Source organism: Ictidomys tridecemlineatus, chromosome 11 (genome assembly GCF_052094955.1).
Source record: "Ictidomys tridecemlineatus isolate mIctTri1 chromosome 11, mIctTri1.hap1, whole genome shotgun sequence".
Classification (NCBI taxonomy): Eukaryota; Metazoa; Chordata; class Mammalia; order Rodentia; family Sciuridae; genus Ictidomys; species Ictidomys tridecemlineatus.
The window spans coordinates 56,275,481-56,302,615 of NC_135487.1; the positions used below are offsets into that span (position 1 = coordinate 56,275,481).

At 34.1% G+C, this 27,135-nt stretch overlaps 1 protein-coding gene across 4 annotated transcripts in view; it reads right to left on the reverse strand.

Moving 5' to 3' along the window:
- The window catches only part of Negr1 (neuronal growth regulator 1), a 789,855-nt gene that overhangs the window by 96,248 nt on the left and 666,472 nt on the right, over positions 1-27,135 (reverse strand). For 2 of the 4 annotated variants that reach the window (XM_040288864.2, XM_040288863.2), the window contains one exon: positions 14,492-14,533. The exons of the other annotated variants lie outside the window; for them this stretch is intronic. In XM_040288864.2, coding sequence (XP_040144798.1) covers positions 14,492-14,533 — 42 coding nt within the window. The remainder of the gene's footprint in view (positions 1-14,491; positions 14,534-27,135) is intronic. 4 annotated transcript variants of the gene reach the window in all.

Here is a 27,135-nt window from a genome sequence, read left to right on the forward strand (position 1 = left end):
GCCAATATAATATTTATCTTCATTATCAAGAAACTAACATTTTGCTATATATATGTGTGTGTGTATATATATAAAAACATTAACAAAAATTGTCACATATATGTATCAGACTAACAAAAAGTTAATTTCTTTTGAAAAAATGAGTTTATAGGTATAATTTAGAAATGCTGAATTCAAGTGAATCTTAAAGAAATCTGTTTTATTACCTTAAGTTCTTTATATGGTACCTTTATGATTTAAAGTCTGGGATATTTTCAATGTTAAATAGTCCTATTAGTTTTTTGATTTGATTAGTTTGCTGATTTATTTTTCTACATGCTCTCTGTTTGACACAGAGGTTTACCTCTCCCCACCAAAATAAAGTGAGTAATGAGGAAAAGCACTCAGAGTAGTTTTTATCTCAGTGTCTGTCAGTATGTTGGAATTGGCTCTCAGTTTTGTGGGACCAAAATCCTGTATTTTCTATATCCTTGAGTTGATAAAATTGAATGAAGACTCCTACTATGTAAATTCAGAACAGGCTAAAAAATGTATGCTACTTCCTACATACAAAATAAAAACTGGTTGATGGGCACTTTATTTGAAAACAGGCCAGAATTAACACTGATATCTACCTTTATTAAGTTCAGTTGTGTTCATATTTTCCTAAAATAGTGCAAAGCTCTACAATGTAGACATTTTTATTCCCTTTTTGCAGAGGAAACTGGGAGGTTCAGGGAAGTTAAGTAACCCACTTCAATCACATAGTTAATCTCAAAATAGGATGCAAACTGAGGCCTTAGACAATTTTTTACTACCAAACCAAGATATATATGAATTCCCCTTAAAGAAAAATGTGAAAATATGATGAATCTAAGACAACATGAATGGACCTAGGATTTTTAAAGCTTGCTATTTACTCAGGGCAAAAGAAAATTTTCTTTTCTTTTTTATTTATTTGTTTTTTGTTTATTAAATATGTGGTGAAAGGATTATTAAGGATTACCATTAAAAAGGAAGAGATGAAATTTCATTTTTTCAAAGATAAAATTTCATTTCTTTGTCAGCCCCTAAGAAGATAGGTGAGAATGTCAACAGAGAAACTCGTTTAATTTTTAAGATCACAGAATTTGGACTTGTATAAACCTTGACCTCAATGACTGGATTACTTAGCCCTCAGAGCTTCAGTTTCCTCTGTAAATTGGGATGAAAATATCCACTGTTAGGGTTGTCATGAAGGTTAACTGAGATAATGCATTTAAAATTATTTAACGCAGTGTCTGCCACTGAGTAATTGCTTAATAAATGGTAATGACTATGATTTTGATTTCCACCTCAATGCTGTCCGCTAGGACATGCTGACCTCCCTCTGGGTATCATCATGTTGCTTGGTAAGCAAGGAATCAAATTTATCTTTAAGTATCCATTGCTTCATGACAGGCAGATCCAGTCCCATTTGTCTTCCAGAAAGCTGTCTTTTGGACAGGACTTCAGGAAGAGGATTTTATCTCAATGATTCCTATTGTCAGGTTATTGATTCACATACTATGTTCTTTAATTACATATGTTAAGATTGTAAACTGTTCACAAGGCTGTCGAAAGCCTAGAATGCTTTCTTGTTTATTCAAAATATTTGTAAATCTCTGTTCTTATAACTCCTAGAGGCCATATTGGTGTCTAGATTTTTGAAATAACGCCTTGTTTTGACTTTGTGTATTATTCACTGTGTGAACAATATGTAAAAGCAACAAATCAATAGCTCCTCATTCATGTCATGTTAAAGGCATGGGTGGAACAGGGAAAATGAACAGGAAAGAACAGATGGGGAGAGTGGGAAGGTTATCAAATATGACTTAAGAAGCACAGATTGCCCTGCTTTTATTTGTCAACTGTCATTTTCTGTCACTCCATCCCAATCCAAGAGAAGTTGAAGGGCCATTGATTAGTGGTTAGATGAATCTACTGGAAATTTCTGCATTTAAAGTTTTGGCAACTTGTCAGATTAAGCGACAATTTAGACATGACTTGTAATTCTTGGGCATTTTAATTAGCAGCCTAATAACATGGGATTTGTAGGATTCTCTTCACTCACAAGAGCTTAGTTCCAGGGCCTCTGACTTGTGGATAGAGATTTATGTCCATGTTGAATCTTCCTAATTCTAAAATTCTAGATAGAATGCAGATAGTTCAGAATACAAAAGTGCTATGTCCCATATGACTGGGAAATAGTCAATTTAACTAAGCTCATAAGGAATACCAAAGCCATTTCACAGCTGATTAAGACCCATAGACCCTATTCTAGTTTATAGGAAAATTACAGAAATTAAGATTTGAAAGCAAATTTTAAGATTTTCTTAACCATTCAATTTCATGGACCTATATTTCCAGAGGAATGAGTGTTTGTAGAGAACTTGTTTTTTTTCCTCAATATGTTTAAATAAGTTGAGGCATGCCTGAAGTCCTGAAGTCACTGACATGATTTCAAACCTTTTGGGTAAGTAAGCGTGTCCTAATCATGGTAGTATATCGCCTAAGTACATTGTCCTACCTCTTTAGACCCAAGCCAATGAAATATTAAATACAAATGGATTATATGTTTTAGTGTGCTTCAACTATCAGGCACCAAGGCTGAGTTATTCATTTTTCATTGGCAGTGAGTGTGAACAATTTCAGAATGTTATTATTACATTTACAGGAGCAACACTTGCTCAAAAGATTAGTGCAAATCTCAATTTAATGAAATATTGCTGTAGGAGAGGAGAAGATGTTACAAACTTCCAGCACAAGCCAGTACTTAAATAGAAAGGTCACTGTGATCCTTCAACAGAGAATACAGCACAGAGGTGCCACCTAGTGACTGCATTCTTCTAGCTGTGAAAAGTACAGATTTGTTAGTATGGAGAATGATTTGTACATCCTTAAATACATTATAACACAAAACATCTGTGCACAGTTTGCTCTGCTCTGTCAGATCCAGACGATAAAATGAGTAATGGACTACAAGGCTTGAAAACCACAAGGCCACAACGTCAACAAAAGCTTAAGTTAGGCATCAAAGTACCTTTCTCCTTATGGGTGCACGTCCCTGCAGTTTTTGTTGTTGTTTGTTTACTTATTTATTTATTTTTGGTACTGAATATTGAACCCATCCCCGGCCCATTTTATATTTTATTTAGAGACGGGGTCTTGCTAAGTTGCTTGAGGTCTTGCTAAGTTGCTTAGGGCCTTGCTAAATTGCTGAGGCTGGCTTTCGAACTTGCATTCCTTCTGCCTCAACTTCCCCACGCTGCTAAGATTACAGGTATGTGCCACCATGCCCAGCACAACCCAGAAGTTCTAATAAACATAATAAGCAAAATTTCTAACATAAATGTGATGAAAAGGATACAACACATCCTTGTCTCCACTATTATATTTTCAGGTTATGTCCTGATTATTTGATTATTTTATTTTTAACTGAGCCTGGCATGTAATAGATTCTGGATAAAAGATGCTGAGTAAGTACATAAATGATCTTTGAACTTCAGAAATTTCAAGAGAACACATTATCGAGGAAATTAGACAGGCTCAAACTTTCCTTGATATATTCATGACTGTATGACCACTACCTAGATATCTGAGTATAATGTCATTTTAAAATCTGAAAGAATTGTTGAAATCAAGGTATTTAGTTTAACAGAAATGACTTCCAGTGGAATACATTTATCCACAGTGTAAACCCAGTCAAATCTATTATCAATTGTAAAATGGGTACACAAGACACCGCTGTGCCCCTTCCACACATACGCCATGCTTTTCAAAAATCCAGCTACAATGAAGGTGCATACTCTCATGCTCATGTGTATGGTTGCCTACTGATTGTAATGTTTTGGAGAGTTGATTGGTGCTCTGCTGATACAATAAAAAGTAATACAAGAAAGGAGAAGTGATGGGTACTCCATGAGTTGGAAAATGTTGATTGCCTGAATTCATGAGCAGAGGCACAAAGTCCACTGCCCATGAACCAATCAATATATATATATTTTTAAACCACTAAGAGACTCTCTTCAGATCCTCTAAGAAATAAGGCAGGATATTAAAGATGCCATGTTCTGTTTGTTTAGATGAGCACAAGATTGTTGGTTCAATTGGCATCCTATTAGAATAAAATTGCCCAACAGGACCACCCAACCTCTCATGGTTCAGATTCATGATCATTACCCAGGAGCGGATCAGTAGATAACTTTGAGTTTTGAAGATGAAATCAGACTACACGTGAAATGCTTAAGTAATGTAGGAAGACCCCTATCAAAAAAAAAAAAAAATACTTGCTGAATTTATGACTCTTGAATAAATTGTTTAACCTCTCTGAACTTCAAATTGTTTTTCTATAAAATACTGATAAAATAAGTCAGATATCATAGATTATTTTTGAAAAATAATGAAAATACTTCAAAAATACTTTTTAAATTTTTACTTTGAAATATGAGTATAAATATCACTTTCTTCTAACAAAGCACAAAAAAGCCTTAGTTACTTCTTCTCATAAAACCTCCATTTAGTGTATTTAAGGAAAATTCAGAGGCAAATCCAGCTACTACAGCTGGGCAAATGAGCAGGAGAGCCCAAGGATATGAATCCTTGGATTTTGTGGGGTTTTTTTGTCCAACAGGAAATCTCTCAGGACCAATAACATCCCCCTACAGTGCCCATTTCCACTACTAGAAATAAATTATTTAGGTTTAAATCAGTAGCTTCTTTTAAAACACAAATATCCTTAGGTAGGTGCATATTTGAGGTTATTGACATTAACATCACATAGGCAGGGACTGGGGATGTCTCTCAAGCGGCTCGCCTAGCATGCATGCGGCCTGGGTTTGATCCTCAGCACCACATACAAACAAAGATGTTGTGTCCGCCAAAAACTAAAATATAAAAAAAATTAAAATTCTCTCTCTCTCTCTCTCTCTCTCTCTCTCTCTCTCTCTCTCTCTCTCTCTCTCTCTCTCTCTTTTAAAAAACAAAACAAACAAACAAAAAAACATCACATAGGCATGCTCTGGTATAACAACTGCCTAATAACTGGATGAAATTTGCTCATTTCAGATTATATGCATTGACCTGGATTCCAAGTACAGTGAGAAAATATGAGTTAGGAGGACTGACTGATGATATAGCGGTTCTAAAAGAGGCAAGTATGTAGCAAAGGGAAAACTGTCACACAAAGGTGATAGTGAAAAGCAAAAATGAGAGAGCACTAGAGGCTGGGGTTGTGGCTCAGCTGTAGGGTGCTTGCCCAGCACATGCGAGGTCCTGGGTTTGATCCCCAGCACCACATAAAAGATAAAATAAATAAAATAAAGGCATTGAGTCCAACTATAACTAAAATATAAATATAAAAAAATGAGAGGGCTCCTTTTCTAATCAATTTTATCATATTCTCAGGATAAACTCTACTGAAACAGATTTTTTTCTGTTTACTTTTAGTATTTCGGCATTAAATCCAATTTAAAATATATGCATTTCTACTCAGGATACCTACAAATAAGTATTTGCTTGTTGCCTTCTAGATTCCGGTATCTAAGAAAGAAACTGTTTCCTATATGTATTATTGAAAAACTAATCACTTATTAGACTAAAAGTCATTGACTCCAATTGTTTCAAGATTAACTTGCATTTCCTGTTATAGATACCTTCTCTGATTGATTAGTTAACCAGTTGGGATTTATCTCTTAAATTAAGACAGTCTCTTCTCTACAGTGTGTGTGTGTGTGTGTGTGTGTGTGTGTGTGTGTGTGTGTGTGTCTGATATCAGATCATTTGTTTTATAAAATATTGTAATATTGTATGAAATAATGTGGTTTGACAAAAATGATCTTTTAAATAGATATTTTACCTTTTCCACAGTGAAATCATTGATTGATTAAAAAATTTTAATATAGAATTCAAAGTTCAAATAACCTGTATTCTCAAACTCTAAATACCTGAATTTTGGACAAATCCAGTATATTTGGTTGGTTTTGAGGGAAAGTTTTAGAAGTAGAGAAAAAGGATTATTTATCTTGGCATAGCAGGGAGAATAATGGCTTTCCAAAGGTGTTGACATCCTCATTTCTAGAATCCAGTAATATGTATTACAAGACAAAGGGGAATTAAGATGGCAGATAAAATTGTGGTTGTTTATTTGCTGACTTAAAAATAGGGAGGTTATCCTGGATTATCCAGGAGTTCAATATAATCACAAGGATTTATTTTATTTTAGTTTTTGTTCTAGAGATTGAATCTAGGGGCACTTAACCACTGAGTGACATCCACAACCCTTTTTATTTTTTATATTGATACAGGGTCTCACTAAGTTGCTTAGAGCCTTGCTCAGTTGCTGAGGCTAGCATCAGACATTCAATCCTCCTGCCTCAGCCTCCTGTGGGTTGCTAACTATGGCAGAAGAGCCAGAGTCACTGGTAACATGAGAAGATCTGAATCACCACAACTGGCTTTGAAGTTGGTAGAGAAACATGACCACAAGAATGTGGGCAGCCTCTGGAAAATGGAAAAGGCAGAGAGCAGATTTTCCTCTAGAGTTCTAGAAAAAAACGCAGACTTGAGGTTTTGATTTCAGCCAGAAAGAGCCACTTTGAACTTCTGACCTACAAAACTATAAAATTATAAATTTTTGTTGTTCTAAGCCACCATGTTTATGATGATTTTTTTTTTACAGCAGCAACAGGAAATTAATGCATCAATGAATTCATTTATCCATCCATTCATCCATTCAACAAATCTTGTATATTTTCAATATGCAAGATATCCACACATTCATCTAATCGGTATTCATCCAGGAGAGCTTGCTTTTGTTAACCTCCTTTCTTTCTTTATTTTTATTGATAAGTCCTGAATGATAAGATGAGGAAGACATTTTCTCTTTCTCATAGATATCTTGGGAAGACATTCAATTTTCCACCAGCTTTTGCTGTCTCCCCTTTTGAATAGATTCATTGTGAGAACTCTTTCTCAATGTAAATCTGAGTTCTATGCTGAACTTGAAATAATACATGCATATTTAATTTTAAATATAAAATATAAAGACATGGATTTCAAATATTCTAATTTCTCATCAGCTAGAAGCTTCCTCATATTAACCAACTTATTCAATTATACATTCATGTAGTGAGTTCAATTCTTAACATGTTCCAGTCACTCAGTTACATAAAGAGAATATTTAAAAAAAAAAAAGGAAGAAAGAAAAACACCCAATTTGCTCCTTTCCCTAAAGGATCTTGCAATCTAGAGGTATAGTAGATTATGGTAGATACATACCTCCAGATATAATGTAAGGTGTTAAGAGCTGACAATTGTGATCTAACTCTGTAATTCCTCAGGCAGTACAGGATATTTAATGAGTACTTAACAGGGACTGACATTCATAAGCATGGGTTATTTATGTATATAAAGCAAAATATTAGTAATCATCAGTAATCTTAATAATTCTGCTATATATCAATCATTTGATTTAACCTGTTGAAGACTTGCAATTAGTACATATAGTGTTTGACTTTGAGGCATCGATTCATACCTTTGATGGTGCTTTATTCTGACCCCATCATAAATCAAAAGGCCAATAGCTTAAAATTATATCTTGAGACAGAACTGAATATATGTCATCAAGAAAGTCTCAAATAAATGGTGAGAAGCACAGATTAGTGAGCATCTCATTTTTTCTTCCTTTTTAAACAATAGCTTCGTATTATAAATTGCATCACAGGTTTTTTGCTATACTTGTATCTGGAAATTAATCAACTAATTATAGATAATTATAATTAATATCAGAATTCATTATATTGAATATTAATTGGAATTTGAAATATATTCTGAGCTGTGTTAAACTCCTTATGCTCTAACAATCAGAGAATAATGGAAGCTTGATTATTTCAAATTAGGAAAAAAAAAACCCACAAACCTTAAAATAAAATTTGAAATAATGTAAAAGTTTTGTTAGTTATTTTGTAGGAATGGATCACCCAGCTTGTAGAGAGATGTTTGTTCTCAGGCAGCCATTGTCCTCATTTGTCACTAGATTGTGATTTCCCAGACTTCACTCCATGCTTCTCACCCTCATTCTTCATTTTCTTACTTTTAGAGAATTATGTTTGCAAAACACAGTGATATTATTTCCCTGTTAGAGCAAAACCAAATAAAACAAAACACTGAATCTTTTCCTAAACAAAAGGACAAAGTCTAAATCGTTTGGCATGACACTCTGTCTTGCATAGTGCTCCTGTCTGCAGAGAGCTGGGAGTCGTCCTTGTTTCACCCTCTCCCTGTCCTCCAGATCTAATCAACAACTGCACTCTGATGTTTCTCTTCTAAACAATTTGAATCAGTTCCATTCTCCAAGCTACATTGGAAGCCTAATAATCAGACTCTGTCTAAGGTTAAGCAGACCAAGCTTCCAAGCAACATACACACAACACTCACGATCTGGTCTCATGGACCCCCTAGCCTCACTGTACTCTGCCCAGTTTGCATTCCAGAAATTATCTGCAGTTCCTTTCAAGCACGTCATGCTGTTTTATGCCTCTGTTACTTTGTGCATGTAGAAGCTTTGTCTGAAATGGCTTTCTTTCTTTGCTTTCCATTTTTAAAAATATTCAGTAATCACTTCCTCTAGAAAGTCTTTTCTGATATTCTTTAGGCTGGATCAGCATTCTGAGTATATTACATATTACTATTATAACACATGTTGCACTGTATTAATCTCTTCTGTCTCCATGTTGCTGTCAGCCATTGAAAGGTGAGATTCAAATGGCAAGTAGTAGGCACCTCTAATGCATGGTGCAGTGTGTAAACACTCAGATGCTCAATAAGTTCTTGAGAATGAACAGAAACTACCCAAGTTAAACATACATTCAATGTCTACTAGTTTTTACACTTGTCTTATGGCCCAGCTTTGCGAAGCACATATAAGTTTGTTATCCATTCATCAGTCATCTCTCCATCTATCTATCCATCCACACTCCATTCATCCCTGTGTAGTCAGGTATATGCATTTCACTTAATCATTGGGATTTTTGAATTTTCTGTTTAGTAAACAAATGAATAAATTTCCCAGTTTTCTTGCTATCTTGATTTTTGATGGAGTATTTCCACCACTTTCCACTCTTCAATAAGTTTAACTGAAGCACAGTACAGATACCTATGAGATTCTTCTTATATTCTGTGAACTACACACGAGTTTTCTAAGTCCATCCATCCGTCCTTCCTTCCTTCCCTCCTTCTTTTCTTGGGGAAAGATACCTTCTTGATAATTGGCTCAGGAATTTTTTTGAAAGTATCAGCCATGCATGAAGGACCTGCTAAGTACCAGGGACTGTTTTAGGTATGAAGATACAAAAATTAAAATTGGCGGTTACCCTGGGTCTTCCACAGTGTTTACATTTTAATCATTTCCTTTACTGCTACATTCAATACACCTATTCCTTTCCAACAATTCCTCACTTGTGAAGACCCAGTTTCTATGTGTGAAGATTTCCTCCAGCAAAAAGTGTCTGCTTCTTCCTTTGGATGGAACTGAGAGAATACATGATTTTAAACAATGATTAGTCACATATATACTTGTCTCCTTAATTGGATACAACCCCCTTTATGATTATAACCTTATGCTCCCAGTACTCAGTGTCTGATATTGTTGTTACTCAGTAAATGTTTGCTAAAATGATGAACTAAATTCTTTAGAGGAAACGGGAAATTGGGCTTCCTGTTAAGTTGAATAAATGCAGTTTCCTTTTAAAGAAAACCCTGTAAGATTGCAAAGTGAAAAATTATTTGCTAAGTAGATGTATCAACTAGGAATTATTCAGTTCAGGGTGGGATTTCTTTACATAATGCAGTATCTTCTGATGAATTTAAATGATTTCATTTTAAAAGATTACATTTTATTTTTTCACCAACACTATCTGTTGTTTAAAGTGAAGCACACAAACTTGATGATAAAGTTCTGGGCATTTAAATTTTGGTTTTATCATATATTTTCTGAGTGACCTTTGGTTTAAAAAAATGTTTTGTTTTTTACTTTGGGTGTCAAATGAAACTAGATTTACTTCACAAACTTAAAAAATGATGTTAAAATATATGTAAATAAAATGTGCTTATAATAGTCATTTTTAAATAGTGAAGTATTCCAACTCCTATTGTGTTGATTTTTTGGTTTAATTTCAGATATGGGAAAGTCATATTATACTACTTCTCTATTTGTCTAATGTATATGTAAGTAAAGCCATTTTACTACGAATATCAATGGCATACCCTTAAAAATTAAATTATTTTCAGAATAACAATTTCAATTAGTGACTACTAGAGATTACTAGGGACCAAGTAAGGAGAAATACCAGATGGGACATCTGCAGTGCATTATAAACAAACCCCTAATTTTATTCTTTTGCCTATTAACTGAAATGGGTTGGTTGGATTGTTGTTTATTAATTTTTGTATTCTACATGAAGTCATGTGAATGCTGATTTGACTGGAATTTTAACTTTTTGGATGATCACTGTGCTGCTATGTAGATAGTTAGAGGAATATAAAACCAGAATTACGGCAACACTATAAGTTGATCCTGGAATGGAATGTTTAGTTTTGACTTCTTGAGATCAAGATCACACCAGAGAGTCTGATGTGGTGTCCTCACACAGATAAATTGCACTAGCAAATCAATAGATCAATTTAGCAATAAGTTTGAAAACAGTTTTATTCAGAGTAGACAGCCTTAGCCTTTTTCCATATTTTATAAAGCCTAGTATTGATGTTAAAATATATTAACTCTACATATAAACTATAATTTAAATTATATATTGTTATATATATTAACACACACACATATATGTGTGAAAAAACTAAATGGAAATAGTACAGCTGGTTGAATAACATACTATTGTTATTAGCCTAACAGTGGGTATTTTTTAGCTTGATGATCATTATTCATAATAAATTATGATCTAGCATGGCAATTATGATTAAAGTAGCCTAAATTTTCAAATTCACTGCATATCTCATTCATCATGAAAAACGCCCTTTACCTTTCAAATGTTGAGACGGAGACTGATCAAAGAATATTTTTCTTTTGTTCTTACTGTGTAGTATATTTTGTGGCCTTTTCTTGAATAATGATGTTAATAATTCAATTTTCATTTCCGCCAGTTGTGGCAGATTTTGACTTGTCAAGAATATATAAAAATATAAGCTATGACTTCAAGACCTTCATTACTTTAGAACTATGGGCATAAATGATATAAATCCACTTTCTACAATCTATTTTCAGTATGTTCAATATTTTCATAACTGTATTCACTTTATCTCTGCTTTAACTCTCTGACAGTAATATTAGGAAATATGAAATCTATGTCGTGTTATTTTATATTCTCTTTTCCACTTATGTAGAAGTATCAAATGGGCTAGTTTGCAAATCTGATATTTCTTATCTTTTGAATACTTTTGTGAGACTTTTCACTTACTATTATTATTTGGATAACATTTTTAGAGCTTTGTTTTAAACAACTGGAACTCATAACATTTGGCTTTATTCAAAAAGTAAATTACTTTCCCATCTGTCTTGAATGATCTTTTGCTTCAGGTTATGGTCTAGCATGGCAATTATGATATCTCCCTTAGCAAAGTGCACAATTTTTAAAAAGCTTTTGTTTATCATTTATACCACTCTTTCAATCCTGCTATAACCACATACTCTTTAACTTCTTGCCTTATCAACCTGCTCCTTGGAGGCCTTTAACAAATTCACAATATATGAAGGGTAAATTTCATTTATAGTTGCATTTGGTTTTATCCCCCATAATTCAACTCAATTCAGTTCAATTCAACATGTGCTTATTAACTTTACTCACAATATTTTCAGAAAAAGCTTACATTATCTTTGTCAAAGATCACAGTGCTGAAAATTTCAATTTTAGCCTATTTTTCATGCATTCATAGTTTCAGAACATTTAACCCTAGCAATACATTGACCAATTTGGAGACACAATGGCTATTGCTTGTTAGGCACTGACAATAATCATGAGGTCTCAGATAACTTTGTGAGACTTTGTGGACTCTTTAGATTCCAATTTCTTGATTTTAAGCAAATTGTTAGTTTGTTTTATATTCTGGACATGATATAGACATCTTATGCATCGTCCCCAGGTTTGTGACCTCTACTTTTACTGTGCTTACTCTATGCTAGCACTCATATAGGTGCTTTGTCAATACTGTTTTCATGGTAACTCCATGTGATAGGAGCTCTCATTGCTACACCCTCACTTAATTTTACAAATGAGCAGTCTAAGTCAGAGGGAGGCTAAGTAACTTGATAAGATTTATGCAGCTAAATGATAAAAGAGCTAGAATTTAAACTTACAGTTATCTTCAAGGTTTATGTTTTCATCCCTTATACTATACTTTTTTTCAGAAAAAAAAGATTATTTTTAAAGAACAGTGTTTTTGTTTGTTTGTTTCATGATGGCTAAATATTTTTGTAAAAGCCCATACCAGTGAGATAATGATGGATAATGATGTCTATCACATTCCACCATCCTCGCTAATCCCCCTGTAAAAACTTTTGATATAGGTGGCCTGTCAAAAAAAAAAATGTTTTCTACTAACACCATCAGCAAATAGGTTATTATATGCCAGTAGATTCGAATTTTTAGGACATTTTGCATACCATTCCTCTTTATTTGAGTATATAAAAAATGTACTTTGTTGTTTTAATTTAACTTCATCCAATAATTTAGGCAATGTCCTAAGAAGGAAAGTAAGTGCTCATCTAATCTTATATTCACTAGGTGACATAGCTCTACAGAAATTGCCTAATATCTTTTTTTAAATTGATGGAAAGAAGAAGACCAAAAATTTTACCAGTAAGAATAACTCTAGAATCATTTATAAACCTCAGATTACATTATTCTGTGGAGGTCATGGATATTCATAGAAATCAGAACTAATTGAATTCTAGATAGGGCAGAAGGGTGGGAGGAAAAGGGAGGGGGCAGGGGATTAGCAAGGACGATGGAATATGATAGATATCATTATCCAAAGTACATGTATGAAGACACAAATTGGTGTCAACATACTTTATATACAACCAGAGATATGAAAAATTGTGCTGTATACATGTAGTAAGAATTGTAATGCATTCTGCTGCCAATTTACTTTTTTAAATCAATAAAAAAGAGAAAAATTCTATTTAAGTGACTACTACTTATAATTATATTAATATGCTCCTCAAACTTGAGGGGCTATTAATCCCATCTGCAAAATAGGAAGCTGTTATTAATAACATAACTACACTTTGCATGCATCAACTATAAAATAATTTAAGACAGACTATTCAAATATGCTTCATTTTCAGAGGTTATGAGAATGTATTCTATAATTTGACCAGAAAGTGTTATATTATGAGAGTCTTTAAATACATACTCATAGACTTACTCAAACTTGTTTCATTTGGGGGGTGGGGGCAATTCATAATCATCTAAAGCAATTTAAAGCATTTTTGATTGATTACAATTTGAGATAGAATTTTTTTTTCATTTCTAAAACACTCAGTTTCTCAGATCAGCAAATCCTGTTTTAGACTAAAATTTAGTGCCATTTCTGGAATGAGAGGAGAAACAACTATTTAACTAACTTACACCTCTTTATGGGTAGGCAGCATCAACAAATCCTTTAACTCAGCAGTTACAAGAACTCCCTATGAACTTTTTAAAGCTAAATAACTTTAGCAGTTCCACTTTCTTCTTTAAATAGCCAGCAGCCAACATTCAAAATGAACTGCTAAATTCCTATATAACAAGATAAAGGTTGTTTCTAATATCAATAGCTTTTATCTCGATTTTGTGTCATTCAGGAATGTTCACAGTTGAAAACAACTCTTAAAAACGCACTTATAGCAATGGCCTATCTTTTCAGACGGAGTGTTTGTGGTTGAATTAGGAACAATCTGAAAATAAAGCCCAACAACTGAAATAAGTCCTTTGACTTGACAGTTTCAAAAGACCAAAATCTCCCACTGTAATATGGTAAGAGCAGAAGTATCGGCTTTCCCCCAGATATTATTCCTTTTGGAAGCACTAAATGCCTTCTTGCTTCATATAATGATTATACAATAACATAATACCAAGCCAAAGTAAATAGTTTTTTAATAGCTACTCAGAAAACCTTGTAAACTCTCTACAGCTCTGTTTGCAAAGGTGTTGCAGAAGCTAATCACCTTGCAACTATTCTACAATGTGACACATATTTATTGCATAAGCCCTACAGAATGAAGTAGAATATGTTAACTTCAAATCAGGGTTGGATCAGGATCAGGTCACAAAATCCAAAGACAGGACAAACCACAGATAGACGAGGACAAGTTATAGACATGAGAGCAGCATGGCAATCATGCGGCCCAGAATCAACTCGCTTTGTTGCTACCACGATGTGAAGTTCTTGTTTAATGAAAAAAGTACCCAGACATACTTTGTGAATGTATGTGGATACTGACCTGGACTTGTGACAGGACTAGAGGTAGTAGGTTCAATAATTTCTACAAAAAGGGAAAAGGAAAGAAAAGAAAAACATTTTGTGTATTAATCACACAAAAAAGACAAACACCCATGAAGACAATCAACAGTCATGCAACATAAACACAGGGGGTCCTTATTTGGAGACTTCTCTGATCATCAAAAAGTTGATTAAAATCCAATTTCTGTGGTTTACACAACATCCCAACACTGTACTTGCTATTTGTTCATCTCCTATACTGAGCTAACATTTAGGAGTCACTTCCATGTTCTCATACTTATATCATCAAGTTTTGCCCTGCCAAGGTTAGAGACCCGCCCTGGGAGTTCTCGAGCAATAGTTTACAGAGTTTCATTCTAGTAAAATACTAAAACCTACACATAGAATGCTTTCTTCTGAAGAGCTGATGGCAGTTCTTATGAAGTCAATCAAATTTTGCTTTTTAATATGCACTAAAAATAAAAATCATGAGTAAAATTCAAATTATCTCCAAAATTCTTTGAAAGTTTAAAAATCTCACATTTTACAAGTGTATTTACTGAACGTGGCAACTGTGTTGTTTATTAGTTTCCAAGTAAAAAGTAAACACATACACACAGACACCCTTACACACCCTGCACACCTGGAGAAAAATGTGTACACAGTTTGAATTACTGAAATATATTTGAATGCTGCAAGGCAATGCTGGCTATATCTCAGGTATAATCAAAAGGTAACTGTATCATTGATTTGTCAATATAATTTTCCAATAATTATCTAGCAAATAAGTCCTATGGCATTTTAAATTGTGTACACATACTTTCATTTAAGATTTCTGTTTGCAGCTTTTCATTTAAAAAGGTTCAAGTGGGAAATGATGGTGATAGTAAAACAGTAGTAGAACAAAGATTAACACCATCATTGTCAATCTGAAAGAATATGAACTAATTTTAGTGAGTGGAAATGTAAATATTAGGAAAATACTACATTTTTGAGACACTTTAATGATGTAGTAGATTGAGAATATAGACATCTTTCTTACCCTTATAGAACCTAGTTGATAAAAATTATATAATATGAAGAGCACATGACTTAATTCTTAAAACTCAACAATGCCTGTGGTATGGAAGATCAAACCAGAGACCCTCATGCAAAATCTTGTTTCTGGAAGCCTGCTTTACTTGCCTTCAAGAGATGCTGCAGAACAGCAACAACAAAACAAAGTAAATTTTTGCTGTTGTTATTTTTTATTTGCAACCTCTTTAGGATTCTGACAAGGCAATGACAATTACCAATTCCATTTACTAGTACACTCATGTCACTTACCTACTAGTCTACGTTGGTTATTGGTTTCAACAATAAAATCCTTGTGTGGCTATAAAATCAGACTTCTAAAAAACTGGTTTTTTTGGGGGGGACATTATTTAGGGAACTCAAGTCCTTATCAGAAGGACTCTGGGTATTTTTCTGACTATTCTGGGTCAGTGTATCATATTAAGGACAGCTGACAAGATCCATGGCTGGGTTATAACACATCTTGGACTGGAGAATATATTTCTGAACAAAGACATTCTCTAGTGGCAGAAGTAGTAGTCTGAAAATAAGCAGCAATTAAAAGTCAAAAGCCCAGTCTTGCATCAAACAGTGTGATTTGGTGTTCTTGAGAATTTTTAAAATACAGGAGCATTCAATAATTTTATCAAAATCCCATTAGTAATAAAAATGAATAAATTTCCAAGTAAAAAAAATCATAAAAGAAATAATTCCGTAATTGGTGGGCTGGTAGTGAAAACTCAAATATTTTGATTTTTAATATAAAATGTAAAAGATGCTCTTTCAAAATAATAAAAATATTAGCTAATACTGTACATAAATTCATAAATATAAACTTATAGTATGCACTTGAATGAAAGGATTTTTTTGTTAATTCTAAAGAGAATTGAAACAGCATGACTTAAAAAAGGTAGGTGCCTACTCAGAATATACATTCATGGAAATAGAAAATTCAGGAGAGAGTGTTTTTTTGTGGTCAGTATTTTGGATATCTGAACTTCAATTTCTTCAACTCTTTGGCTTCCCCTGTTGTGAATGTCTAATGCTGCTCTGTGAGTTCATTGAAAAAGATGAGTGGCATACAACTACAACTTCATCTTAGTGAAAGGATGGTAGAAACAAAGAGCTATCCCAGTGAACCAAGCTCTTCATTGTGCTTGCTTATGTAGAGCTAAATTGCTTATGTAAAGCCACATTGTCTCTTAGAAAGGCTTTTTAAAAGAATACAGGAATTTAGTGCATGAAAAATTATGTTGCACACAAGATGCACTCCATAATTATGGCTTCACAGCTAACATGAGATATAATTTTTTCCTATATAGACTAAGATGAAGTAGAATCCCTAGTGAAGTAATTATATGTAAAGCAAGAATTGGAAAAAGAGAAGCTAGATGAGTGGAGATTCAGATTATAAAAATCTAAGGGTCACACAGGCATAAAATAGAAGAGAAACCAAAGTAAGATTAGATCAAAACACTCCGAATGGGAGAAGCTGTGCTAAGGGTCGTCGTTGATAAAACCCAGCTACATTCCTAGATGTGAGGTAGCTTGGTGAGTTAGAAAGGACCCAAATAAAACTAGAATCAGAGCTCACATCTCTCATTATTCAGCTGCATTGTGGTGAACAATTTAATGAAACTCTCCAAGCCCCAGTTTCCTCATTTATCAAATTTAGCTAAAAGTTTCTACTTTACAGAATTGTTGAAAAGATTGAAGATATATTATATAAATAGCCAAGTGATAATGAGTAGCAGTAGTAATTTTAATCACTACTTACACCAGCAAAGAGAAAAAAAAATAATTGAATGTGAATCAAAGATAAAAAATTAAATAGAATTTTAGAATTTAGGGAGATTTTAACTTGACAAAGTTCAAACAAAGATGAAGAACAACATAAATAGTGGAAACTATAAATAACAAAATTCCACCTAAAATTTAGATATTAATTTTTCCAGTTAAAAGTAGTGAATATTTTGGTTTCATTATTTTAGAGTCATATTGGTTATTGCAAAATCACTGCAGAATCTAGGATATTTTTAACAGTTCTAAACGAGGCAAAAGTTGAAATACACATTTATAGATTAAAAGCCAAAGATGTTTGTGAGGAAAAAAATGAATTTTAATCCTACAATGAGACTTTTGTGTGAATTGTAGACATACAAGAAATACTTAAAATGAAAAATTTCCCCCTTTATTTCTATACAAATCACAATGATTCCACTAACTCAAGACAACCAAACTAATTCTTAAAAAGGAAAATAATGCTTTATTACTTAAAAAAATCCAGGTCTGTATAGTAGTTGAAACTGACAAGATCAAATAAATCTGCACTTAAAAATATTTCCATTTACTCTTCCAAGATCTTTGATTCAATATTTCAAAAACTAGTTATTCACAGTCATTATGACAATAATAATTCTTCTTATTAGACTAATTACAATTAGGGAGATTGTCAAGTTCTTACTATGTGCCAGGAAAATTTACCAGTAAAAACATGTTTACATATATTAACCTATTTTATCTTCCTAACAACTCTTTGAGGTAGATACTGTTATTAATTTTCCCGTGTAGATGAGAAAATGAAGCATAGAGAAGTTAAATATTTCATTCATAGTCACCCCAGTAATAAGGAGTAGAGATAAAAATAGTCTATTACAGCATTTCATTCTCTCACCATCCACTTCATTGTATCTATAATTACTTAAATGGAACACTCCTGTACCTGGGATCTTATAATTCCTCACAACAGCTGGCTTTCCCAGGTCTTCCTGTTGGAGGTAGCTAATAGTGAGTAGCTTCTGTCATCTAAACTGGGAGAGAGGCAGATTCAATTTTTCTTCCTGGAGCTTCTCTCACAGGCATTGTTCTGAGTAAAGGATCTGCACAACATTTTCCAATCTTATTCTCATATACTGGGCTGATACAAAATATAGGCGTTTGCTTCTGTTGAAGTCTTGGTGCCATAGAGGACAATTGTTCAGAGAGCTCAGGGAATGGTATGACAGAATTACACAATTAAATAGGAATCTTGAACTTGTAAACCTCCATTCTGCTAACAGCAGTTTAAAGAGATTGCTTAGCTTTCAAGAAAATTGTCATTTTTATGTGGATCAGATTTGAGCTGCTGTTCTGACTTCTTCGTAATCAATTTGTACAGTGAAATATTCTTCATGAGGTGCCAAGTGGGCTCTCGTGACAAGCAACAGTGAAGGTCCTTGGTGAGACTTTCTTATGTGCCTCATTTCATGAAGAAGCAGAGTGAGTGCTCCAGGGTTACGGCAGAATATATCATTGTTGGTTCTGCACTGCTGTGGGGAATAGCTTTAGCAAGGGGACAGTTTTAATTGTACATAAAACAGGGGTGAAGAGAAGTTCACCAAAACAGACATTCTTAACAGTTATGTGGAAGTATCATGTAAAACAAGATTTTATTCCTTCTGTAAATGTAATTTTGTCCAGAACAAGAGGAAATTCCTTTAAAACAAAGAACTGAGGAGACAAGGTACTATTGGAAGGAACCATTGCTAATGGCTGTTTCTATGGACTAAATTAATTATTGTTGTATATCTATGCATATATATTATTGGAATTGTCCAGTGTCAAACCCTTTCATTTCTATGTATTTTAGAAGGTCACACTTGGATTCTAGGTTGTTACTTTATCTTTATGCTATTATATGGGTAGTGATATGTTCAAGTTATCTTTTAGCCTGTGGAGAGATAACATGATTGTGTTATAAAGACATGGCAGAAATCAATCCTTTTGGTTGCCATGGTTTCATCTGAAAGATCTGACTCCCAATCATTGTGGAGTGGAAGACTGCATTTTCACAGTGGAGTGAAGAGGACGTTGCTCTGGAATGACCAAGGTTAGTGCTGACGAAGCCACAGAAGACAGACTGTGAGCTAAGATGGACACAGAAGACAAATTAAGAAAATGAAGAAAGAAAAAAATAAGCAAAAGTGACCCATACGTTTTTCCTTCATATGAAGGCCCATGACATATATGTAAGGCTAGAGCATTGGAATAACAGGGACTTTGTACATAGAGTAAGATTTAGCAATCACAGTTTTGCCTCCTAAGAAGAAAATGTATTACCTCTGAATATTCACGTGGTATTACTTTATAATACAGAGGGCATTCTTGGCAGGGAGAAGACTTAGATTCTATACCATCTGGTAAAGCAGGTGTGCTACTCTAAAGCAAGTTCTGGATTTCACTTTTCTTCTATATGATTAAAGATGTTGTAATAGTTGCCCCCAATACTTCAATGGGTTGTTTTCATTTCCATCAGATAGTTGTTTAAAAGATGATTTACCACAGTGATTAATAACAGAGTCTGGAGGAAACTTACCAAGAATTAAATCATGGCTCTACTACTTAGAAGCTACTCACCGTCTCTCAGTGTGTGCAATGGAGAAAATGATGTTATTTACCACTCAACATTGTAAAAAGAGTAAATGAGATAATGCATACAAATTACTTAGCACGGTTACTGGCAAATAACCATGAGCCTATAAATTTTATTTTTTAATTGGAGTTATGATAAATATCATCAAAGTAATTGTAATGCTATGTTATAAGTGACTATCATGCAACTCAACATTAAAGGTAAATATTTTTCTCTAGAAAATTATTTCTATTAATAAAATGATTACAAAAGTATTTCCAAATGTAAATGTACATGTTACATTAGCTCCACTCAATCAACAAAATTTCACTTTAACTTTACAAAACCACAAGATATTCTGCATATGTTTTGCAGAAGAAATTATTGTGCCTACATGCAATTGCTGTTTGAAGGTGCTTGAACACTGTGTATGTGATAGAGTAAAGGAGGAGTCACAGAGGAGTAAGGATTAGAATGTTGCTATAAGAATCTCAAAATGTGTATTCCTCCAATGTCCATTTGAAGACAAGCGCTCTGTCAAAGCTGAGAAAGGATGCATGTATATTATCATCTTAGTAAATGTCTCAAGACAATGTAAATATTGCCATACTTAATCTTGGTCAAAACTATTTTGCTGAAAGTGAAAACAGTTAACTAAAAGCCAGTTCTATTTAGAGTAAGGGACATTTTTTTTTTCTGGAGTAACCAAAGGAAATTTTTACATGTTATGAAATAGCTTTCTAGACTTAAAAAGTCACTGTAATATATTCCCCACTGGATGATATTTGAGGGAATGCATTTGAAAAAGTTTTGGTCCAGGCTATAAATTACAACCTATACAAATGTTTGCTTCAGACTTCTGGGTAAACTACCAAACTTCAGCAAATATAACATGGAGCCAAAACGCCTTGAAGTACTTTGGGTTAGGGTGAATATTTCATATAGCACTCTAAGGCCAAATACTGTTTGACTTTCATCATTTTGTAGATACTAATATTTGAATATAATTTGATGAAACTCTGGTATTATTTCAGAAACATACTTCTCAATAGCACAGAAGAATAAATGCCTCATATTTTAACAAACACACTTGGTTTCCTTTCTATTACAAATTAAAATGCACATAGAAATAAAGGGAACATAGTTGAGGACACAGCAAGCATCCAAAAGAGAATATATTTAAAAAACTAGTTATATATTTATAAAAGCCCATCATACTGAGGTCATGCAAAGATATGCAGAGTGCAGACACATTTTAATGAATAGTTGGATGGTTTATTGTCTTAAACCTACAAGATCCTTGTTATTTCCAAGGACTGGGCAACAACTTGTTAGCTCTTTTTAATTATTCCCCACTTAAGATTATATGGAGGTTTGACTAAAAGTTATTGACTCTGGACTTTCTTGGCTAGATTCTTGAGGGATCTCTGAGGAACTGGAAATGTCCAATGCTTTGAGATACTCAATCCCCTGGGTTAGCACACTACTTATCAGTTTGACGTGTGGAATCTAAAGAGGGATTTGGCCAATTCAAATCAACACTCTAAGACTTAGTCATTTGAGGTGTCATTAATGTGGTTGGAGTCACACACACTAGGATTCAAGTCTCTGCCATAAACTAGCAGTGAGATCTTTTACAATTTATTGATCACTGGTAATATTTATTTTTAAAGACGAATAACCAAGACGAATAACCAAGATGAGACACTTAGTATAGTGACTGATGGATAGTTAGAAGGTACTAATTTTTGTATCTGTGATCTAGATCCAAAATTTCTGATATCATAGGAAGGAAGATTCTCTAGTCACCCCCAGATCCAATTTGGACAGTATATTTGTAAATATATAAGCAATAGAGAAGGAACCTGAAAACCAGCAGTAAAAAAATTGCAGCTTGAGTTTGGTGATCAATGTCCCTAAGACACTGGCTTTCCATCGTGGAGATGTGTAAAGTGAGTCCAGCAGTTGGCCAGTATGAAATGGCTATGATAGCAAACCTTGGCAAAAAGAGATGCTATGGGACTTCCATGACAAGCTCAGAAGGGAGCTGCCATCATGTTTCTGTGAGCCAGGTGGGTAAGGTCAGGCACAGCATGGAATCACAGGAGCACCACAGGCTGGTGGAATCTGTGTTGCTAGGGCCCTCCCCGTGCACTATTTAAAGCAATATGGCAATGACACAATTTACTGATGCTAGCAGAAAACCAGTCCTGCCAAGAAGCAGTTGTACTATTGGCTCAGCCAAGGAAAAATACCAAAGGCCAAGGGCAAAGCCGTGAGGGATGACTAAGGACGTTTTCCTGTAGGATAGCTGCCTGCTCTGTGTCATACTGACAAACAGGATAATTTTGGAATTATTCATTTCTTTCCAATACACCTTTTGAGAACATTCTATTTTCTTGACATGGTGCTAGGTGTTGTTGGAACAGTGATGGGTATGACAAATTTCCTTTTTTATAAAGTATACTATAAGGGAGATTGGCAATTAGTAAAAACAATCAAGTAATTGTGTAATTAACGGTATGGTAAATCAGTTCAGAATATTTTAGGAGCATGTAGTGGGGCAATCTCTTGAAACCAGAGGTTTGGAGGTAAACCTTCCTACGAATTGCTTTACTAAATGTTAGCTTCCATATATGAGTCACATGCTTCATCCAGGCTGGTAACAGACAACAGAAGGAGAAGTCAGATGGATTCATTGCTGGTGCAAGCCTGCTGGCAAGTTTGGCTAGAGCGTATTCTGCACTGTGTAATGCTCTGCAGAGTTGAGCTATTGAGAGGGCATGATAAGATATGCTCTGTGAGCAGTGAAGTACCAGGGTAATGATTCCAGCTAGAAACAGAGGACCTATCGCCTGAAAAAAAATTTAGAGGCTCTTCTGCGTCCACCAGTACATCTTATAGATGAGAAAAAAGAGGCACAGGTAAATATAGTAATGTACCAAAATCATACAGCCAGTAAATGCAGGGATGGAACTAGAAACTGTTCCTTTCACTCACAATCCACCGACAATGAAGAGGAAGAGGAAAACCTTTGCAATACCCTACCCCAGTAACATTACTCCAAACATGAAAAATTCAGCCAGAGCCAAGTCTTCTTAGTGATATGCTAGGTTAGGTTGTATCATAATTTCACTCCTGTGATAACATTTGATTCTCACAACCAACACCACAAAGCAAGGGAAAAAAAGTGACTGAAGAACAAGAACACTACAGCTGATATTTCTTGACACCAGAGTCTGACCCACCAATTTTGGAACACATTTCGCTGTTGAAAGATTTGCCACAATCTCTTAAATTAACCTGAACAAGTACAAATATTTATGAACATCTATACTGGAATATAAAGTAGTACATATCTATAATACATCTGTAATTTTTTATGCATGTGTATGATATGATATGCACATATGTGATGTGATAAGCATTTTTGCTTATTTCTTTTCTTTATCAATATAACATAAGCTTCACAAAGTAAGGAATTTTGTCTGTTTTACTATGGAATTCTCCATGCCTAAAATATTTCTGGCACATGGTAGGTACTCAATAACAATTTACTAGATGAATAAAAGAACATGTATACATTTGCATATACACATGTGGGTACATCTGTTCAAGTGTGAATATTTTGTTTTGTACATGCACACATGTCATGCACATGTGACAATCCTCAGAAATCTAATCAAATATATTAAACTTATAGTTTAAATCTGATACTAAGGTGATAGAAGTTCCAAGTTCAATGGAATTTCACCTTGGTCTACATTTTAAAGCTTTTTAAAAAATTAAGGCAGGATTAAGACATTTTCTATCATGCAAATTGAAATAGTATCATCTTATCAAGATACCTGCTTCTTTGACCACATCATAGTCTTGCTAGGGCTGTTTCCTTACTCAAAAAATGGAGTAGGTAATCAAGGGAGAGGAAATAACATGTCAGTTGCCATAATGGTAGTTGGGATCAGAACAAAGATTGGAGTATAGGTTCCTGACTGCTAGGTCAGTTCTGCTACTATAGTAGCCATTTGGCTCCTGGCTCCATCTGAACCAATTTATTCATTAGTATATCCCACAAAGATTATTAATTGTTATCTTCCAGGTGCTACTTAGATGCTAGAGATATAACAGCTTGCAAAAATGTTGTAAGTGCTCCAATGAAGCTCTTAGTCCACTAGGGAGGAGTGGTATGGTCCAAGGTATCCTGTTGGATTTACTGATTCAGAGCCAAGCTCAAAAATTGAAGATCAAAATCTGTCTGATTGCCTTTGACCTGCCCATGCTCATTAAGCCATAACCTAATTATCCCTCTCTCTTTTTAAAAAACTGTTGATATTTATTTATTTGTTTGTTTGTTTATTTATATGTGGTGCTGAGGATAAAACCCAGTGCCTCACAATGCCAGGCAAGTGCTCTACCACTGAGCCACACTCCAACCCCAATCCCTCTCTTTTAAAAATAGATTTGCTTTGAGTTTTGCTGCCTTCCACAGAAGCTTTCAAATAGGTTTTGTGGAAAAGAAATTCTCTTCATAATTCTTCTAACTTGGAGGTAATTAGAGTCCTTTGGAATTCAATGCCCTGTGTCAATTTCAGTGTGTCAGTGTCCCTTTTACATCTCAGTTTTGTGTGTAGTCTTTCCTTCTTTCCTTCATTCTTCTGTCTCTAGCCATACTCTTGTCTTAAACTTTTTCCTATTCTCTTAAATTCTACAAGGGCTGTGGTGATTTGCGGACATGATTCCTTTCATGACAAACCCTTCCATTTCAGGTAGGTATGATGAGGTATGCAGAACATGGCAGTCCTGGCAGCTTCTACGAGAGGCGAGACCTGAGTGGGAAGCTCAGGCTGTGTGTGGAGAAGTTGCCTATTCAGGCATTAGTTTTAGGGTTAATGAGGAAGGAACTTCTCACTATAACTTCTCTATAACATCCTTTGCTACTATCTTCCCTATAAAATTATCAATCTAATATAAACCAAAACTAATATGCTGTAATACAAACAATAATGTGTTGTGATACAAATAAAAAATAATATGATTCCAGAGTTTCAATGATTACATTCGTGGAGAGGAATTTAAGTCTGATAATCATAAAAAAGCAGTAAATTAGCAAAAAGAAAAGTAGAATTTTATTTAAGCTTTTTTGTTTGTTTGTTTTTGGTACTGGCAATTGAATCTAGAAATACTATTCCTTTGAGCTACATTCACGGCCCTATTTATAACTAAATAAATAAATAGATAGATAGGTTTCTTAGACAGGGTCTTGTTAATTTGCTGAGGCTCTCATTAAGCTGACAAGGCTGGCTTCAAACTTCCAATCCTCCTACCTCAGCTTCCTGTGTTGCTGAAATTACAGATGTATAACACCATGTTGATACTTTTTTTAAATGATAAAATTGATCTTCAGGCTCTAGTGTTTCAAATTACATTATTTGATTGGCATTTGATTATGGTTACTGTGAAGGGGAAATGGCCAAACTTCTAAAAATCTAAATAAATTAGGAATGCTTATGGAATTTTTCCCCCAAAATGCCCATTTATTTAACAGAGGGTAAAATGAGAATTTTGTGATGAAAAAATAAAATCACTTGATTCCTCTGTTAATTAATTAATTAATCTATTCAAACACTGACTGATTCTCTACTATGCAAAGTGTCATACAATGCGGGCAGTACAAAAATAAATAAAGCAGCATTTGTTTTCTAGTGGAAATATAGCCAAATAATTAGAATAAAAATTTCCATAAGGCACCTAAAATACATGTTTTGGCCAAATATTAAATAAGGAAAACTGGGTTTAAAGGTGATGATAATAGCATATATGTATTTTCAGACAACATTTTAAATGACTTAAGCATATGAAGCCTTTTAATCCTCAGAATAATCCAGAGAAGTGGTACTCTGAGAAGTGGTGTTATGAGAAGTGGCAAGTATGTGCCCCAGATTTCTTTCTTTATAGACTTAATCCCCAAAGTTATATATTAATGGAGTTTGAGAGATGGGACTTTTGGAGAAGTTGCCCACTTAGGCATTAGCTTTAGGGTTAATGAAAAAAGAACTTCTCACTATAACTTCTCAAAAACATCGTTTGCTGAATGGGAAGAGATCTTTCTCCACTTAGATAGACTGATCCATTTATAGATGAGTCCATCCTTATATTAATGGATTAGTAGATTGATGGGTTATTGCAGGAGTGGCTCTGTCATAATGGTGAGCTCTCTCTGTTTTACTTTTTCTGTCTTGACATGAGCTGCTGTGTGTTACCTCAGGACTCTGCAGAAATCATTACTGCAAGAAGTTCCTCACCCAATAGAGTCTCTTGACTTTGGCTGGACTCTCTAGTCTTTAGAGCTATAAGAAATGAAGTTCTTTTCTTTATATTTACACAGTCTATTATTCAGTTATAACAAAAGAAAATGGACCAATACGAGAAAATGCTGTTATTATTATCATTATTAAATATGAAAAAATTAAGCAAAATTTGAGGTCTTGTACAAGTTGTCACAAAAGTAAGTGGCATAGGTAAAATTTAAACCCAGAGCGCTCTAGACTCTGTGCACTTACTACTTAAACCACTGGTTCTTAGAATGTATTAAGTAATCAGTGACCTATAACAGTATGAAAAGACAGCCTACAACACTTGAGGAACAAGAATAATAGAGGTCATGACCTGAATTACCTACTATCAGTTCCTACAGAAAGAGTGCCTGGTTGGTTGATACCTCTGTAAATTATTCATTGCTACTAGTTAATCAAGTCATAAATTTAAATAAATAATGATGAAGTAAAAAAAGAAAAGAAAACTAGAGGGAGGTTATTTGTTTGCCACTTCATCCTCTGTTTAAGTTGTTTTTATTTTAAGACATAGTTTTGACTACTATCATGACCACTAATAACTGGTGAAGAGTTTATGTTTACATCTTCTACATTTCTAGAATATTTTGATGTCTTCATATCGCTAAAATAAGAGGTAGAAAAATTCTTTATGAACAGCTGTCCTTGTCTTTTCCTCTAAGTTTGTTTGAAACCTCATTTCACTGCTGATTGCAAGTAACAGGTTCTTCCTTGATGTCTGCTACTGTCCATATAACTCATTCATTTGTTAAAAGACAGAGACAATAGACTGTGAAGTATTTGGGGATAATTAATTGGAAATAAGAGCACATACATTTTGCAATTTAGAAAAGTCACTGTAGTGGAAAGAGT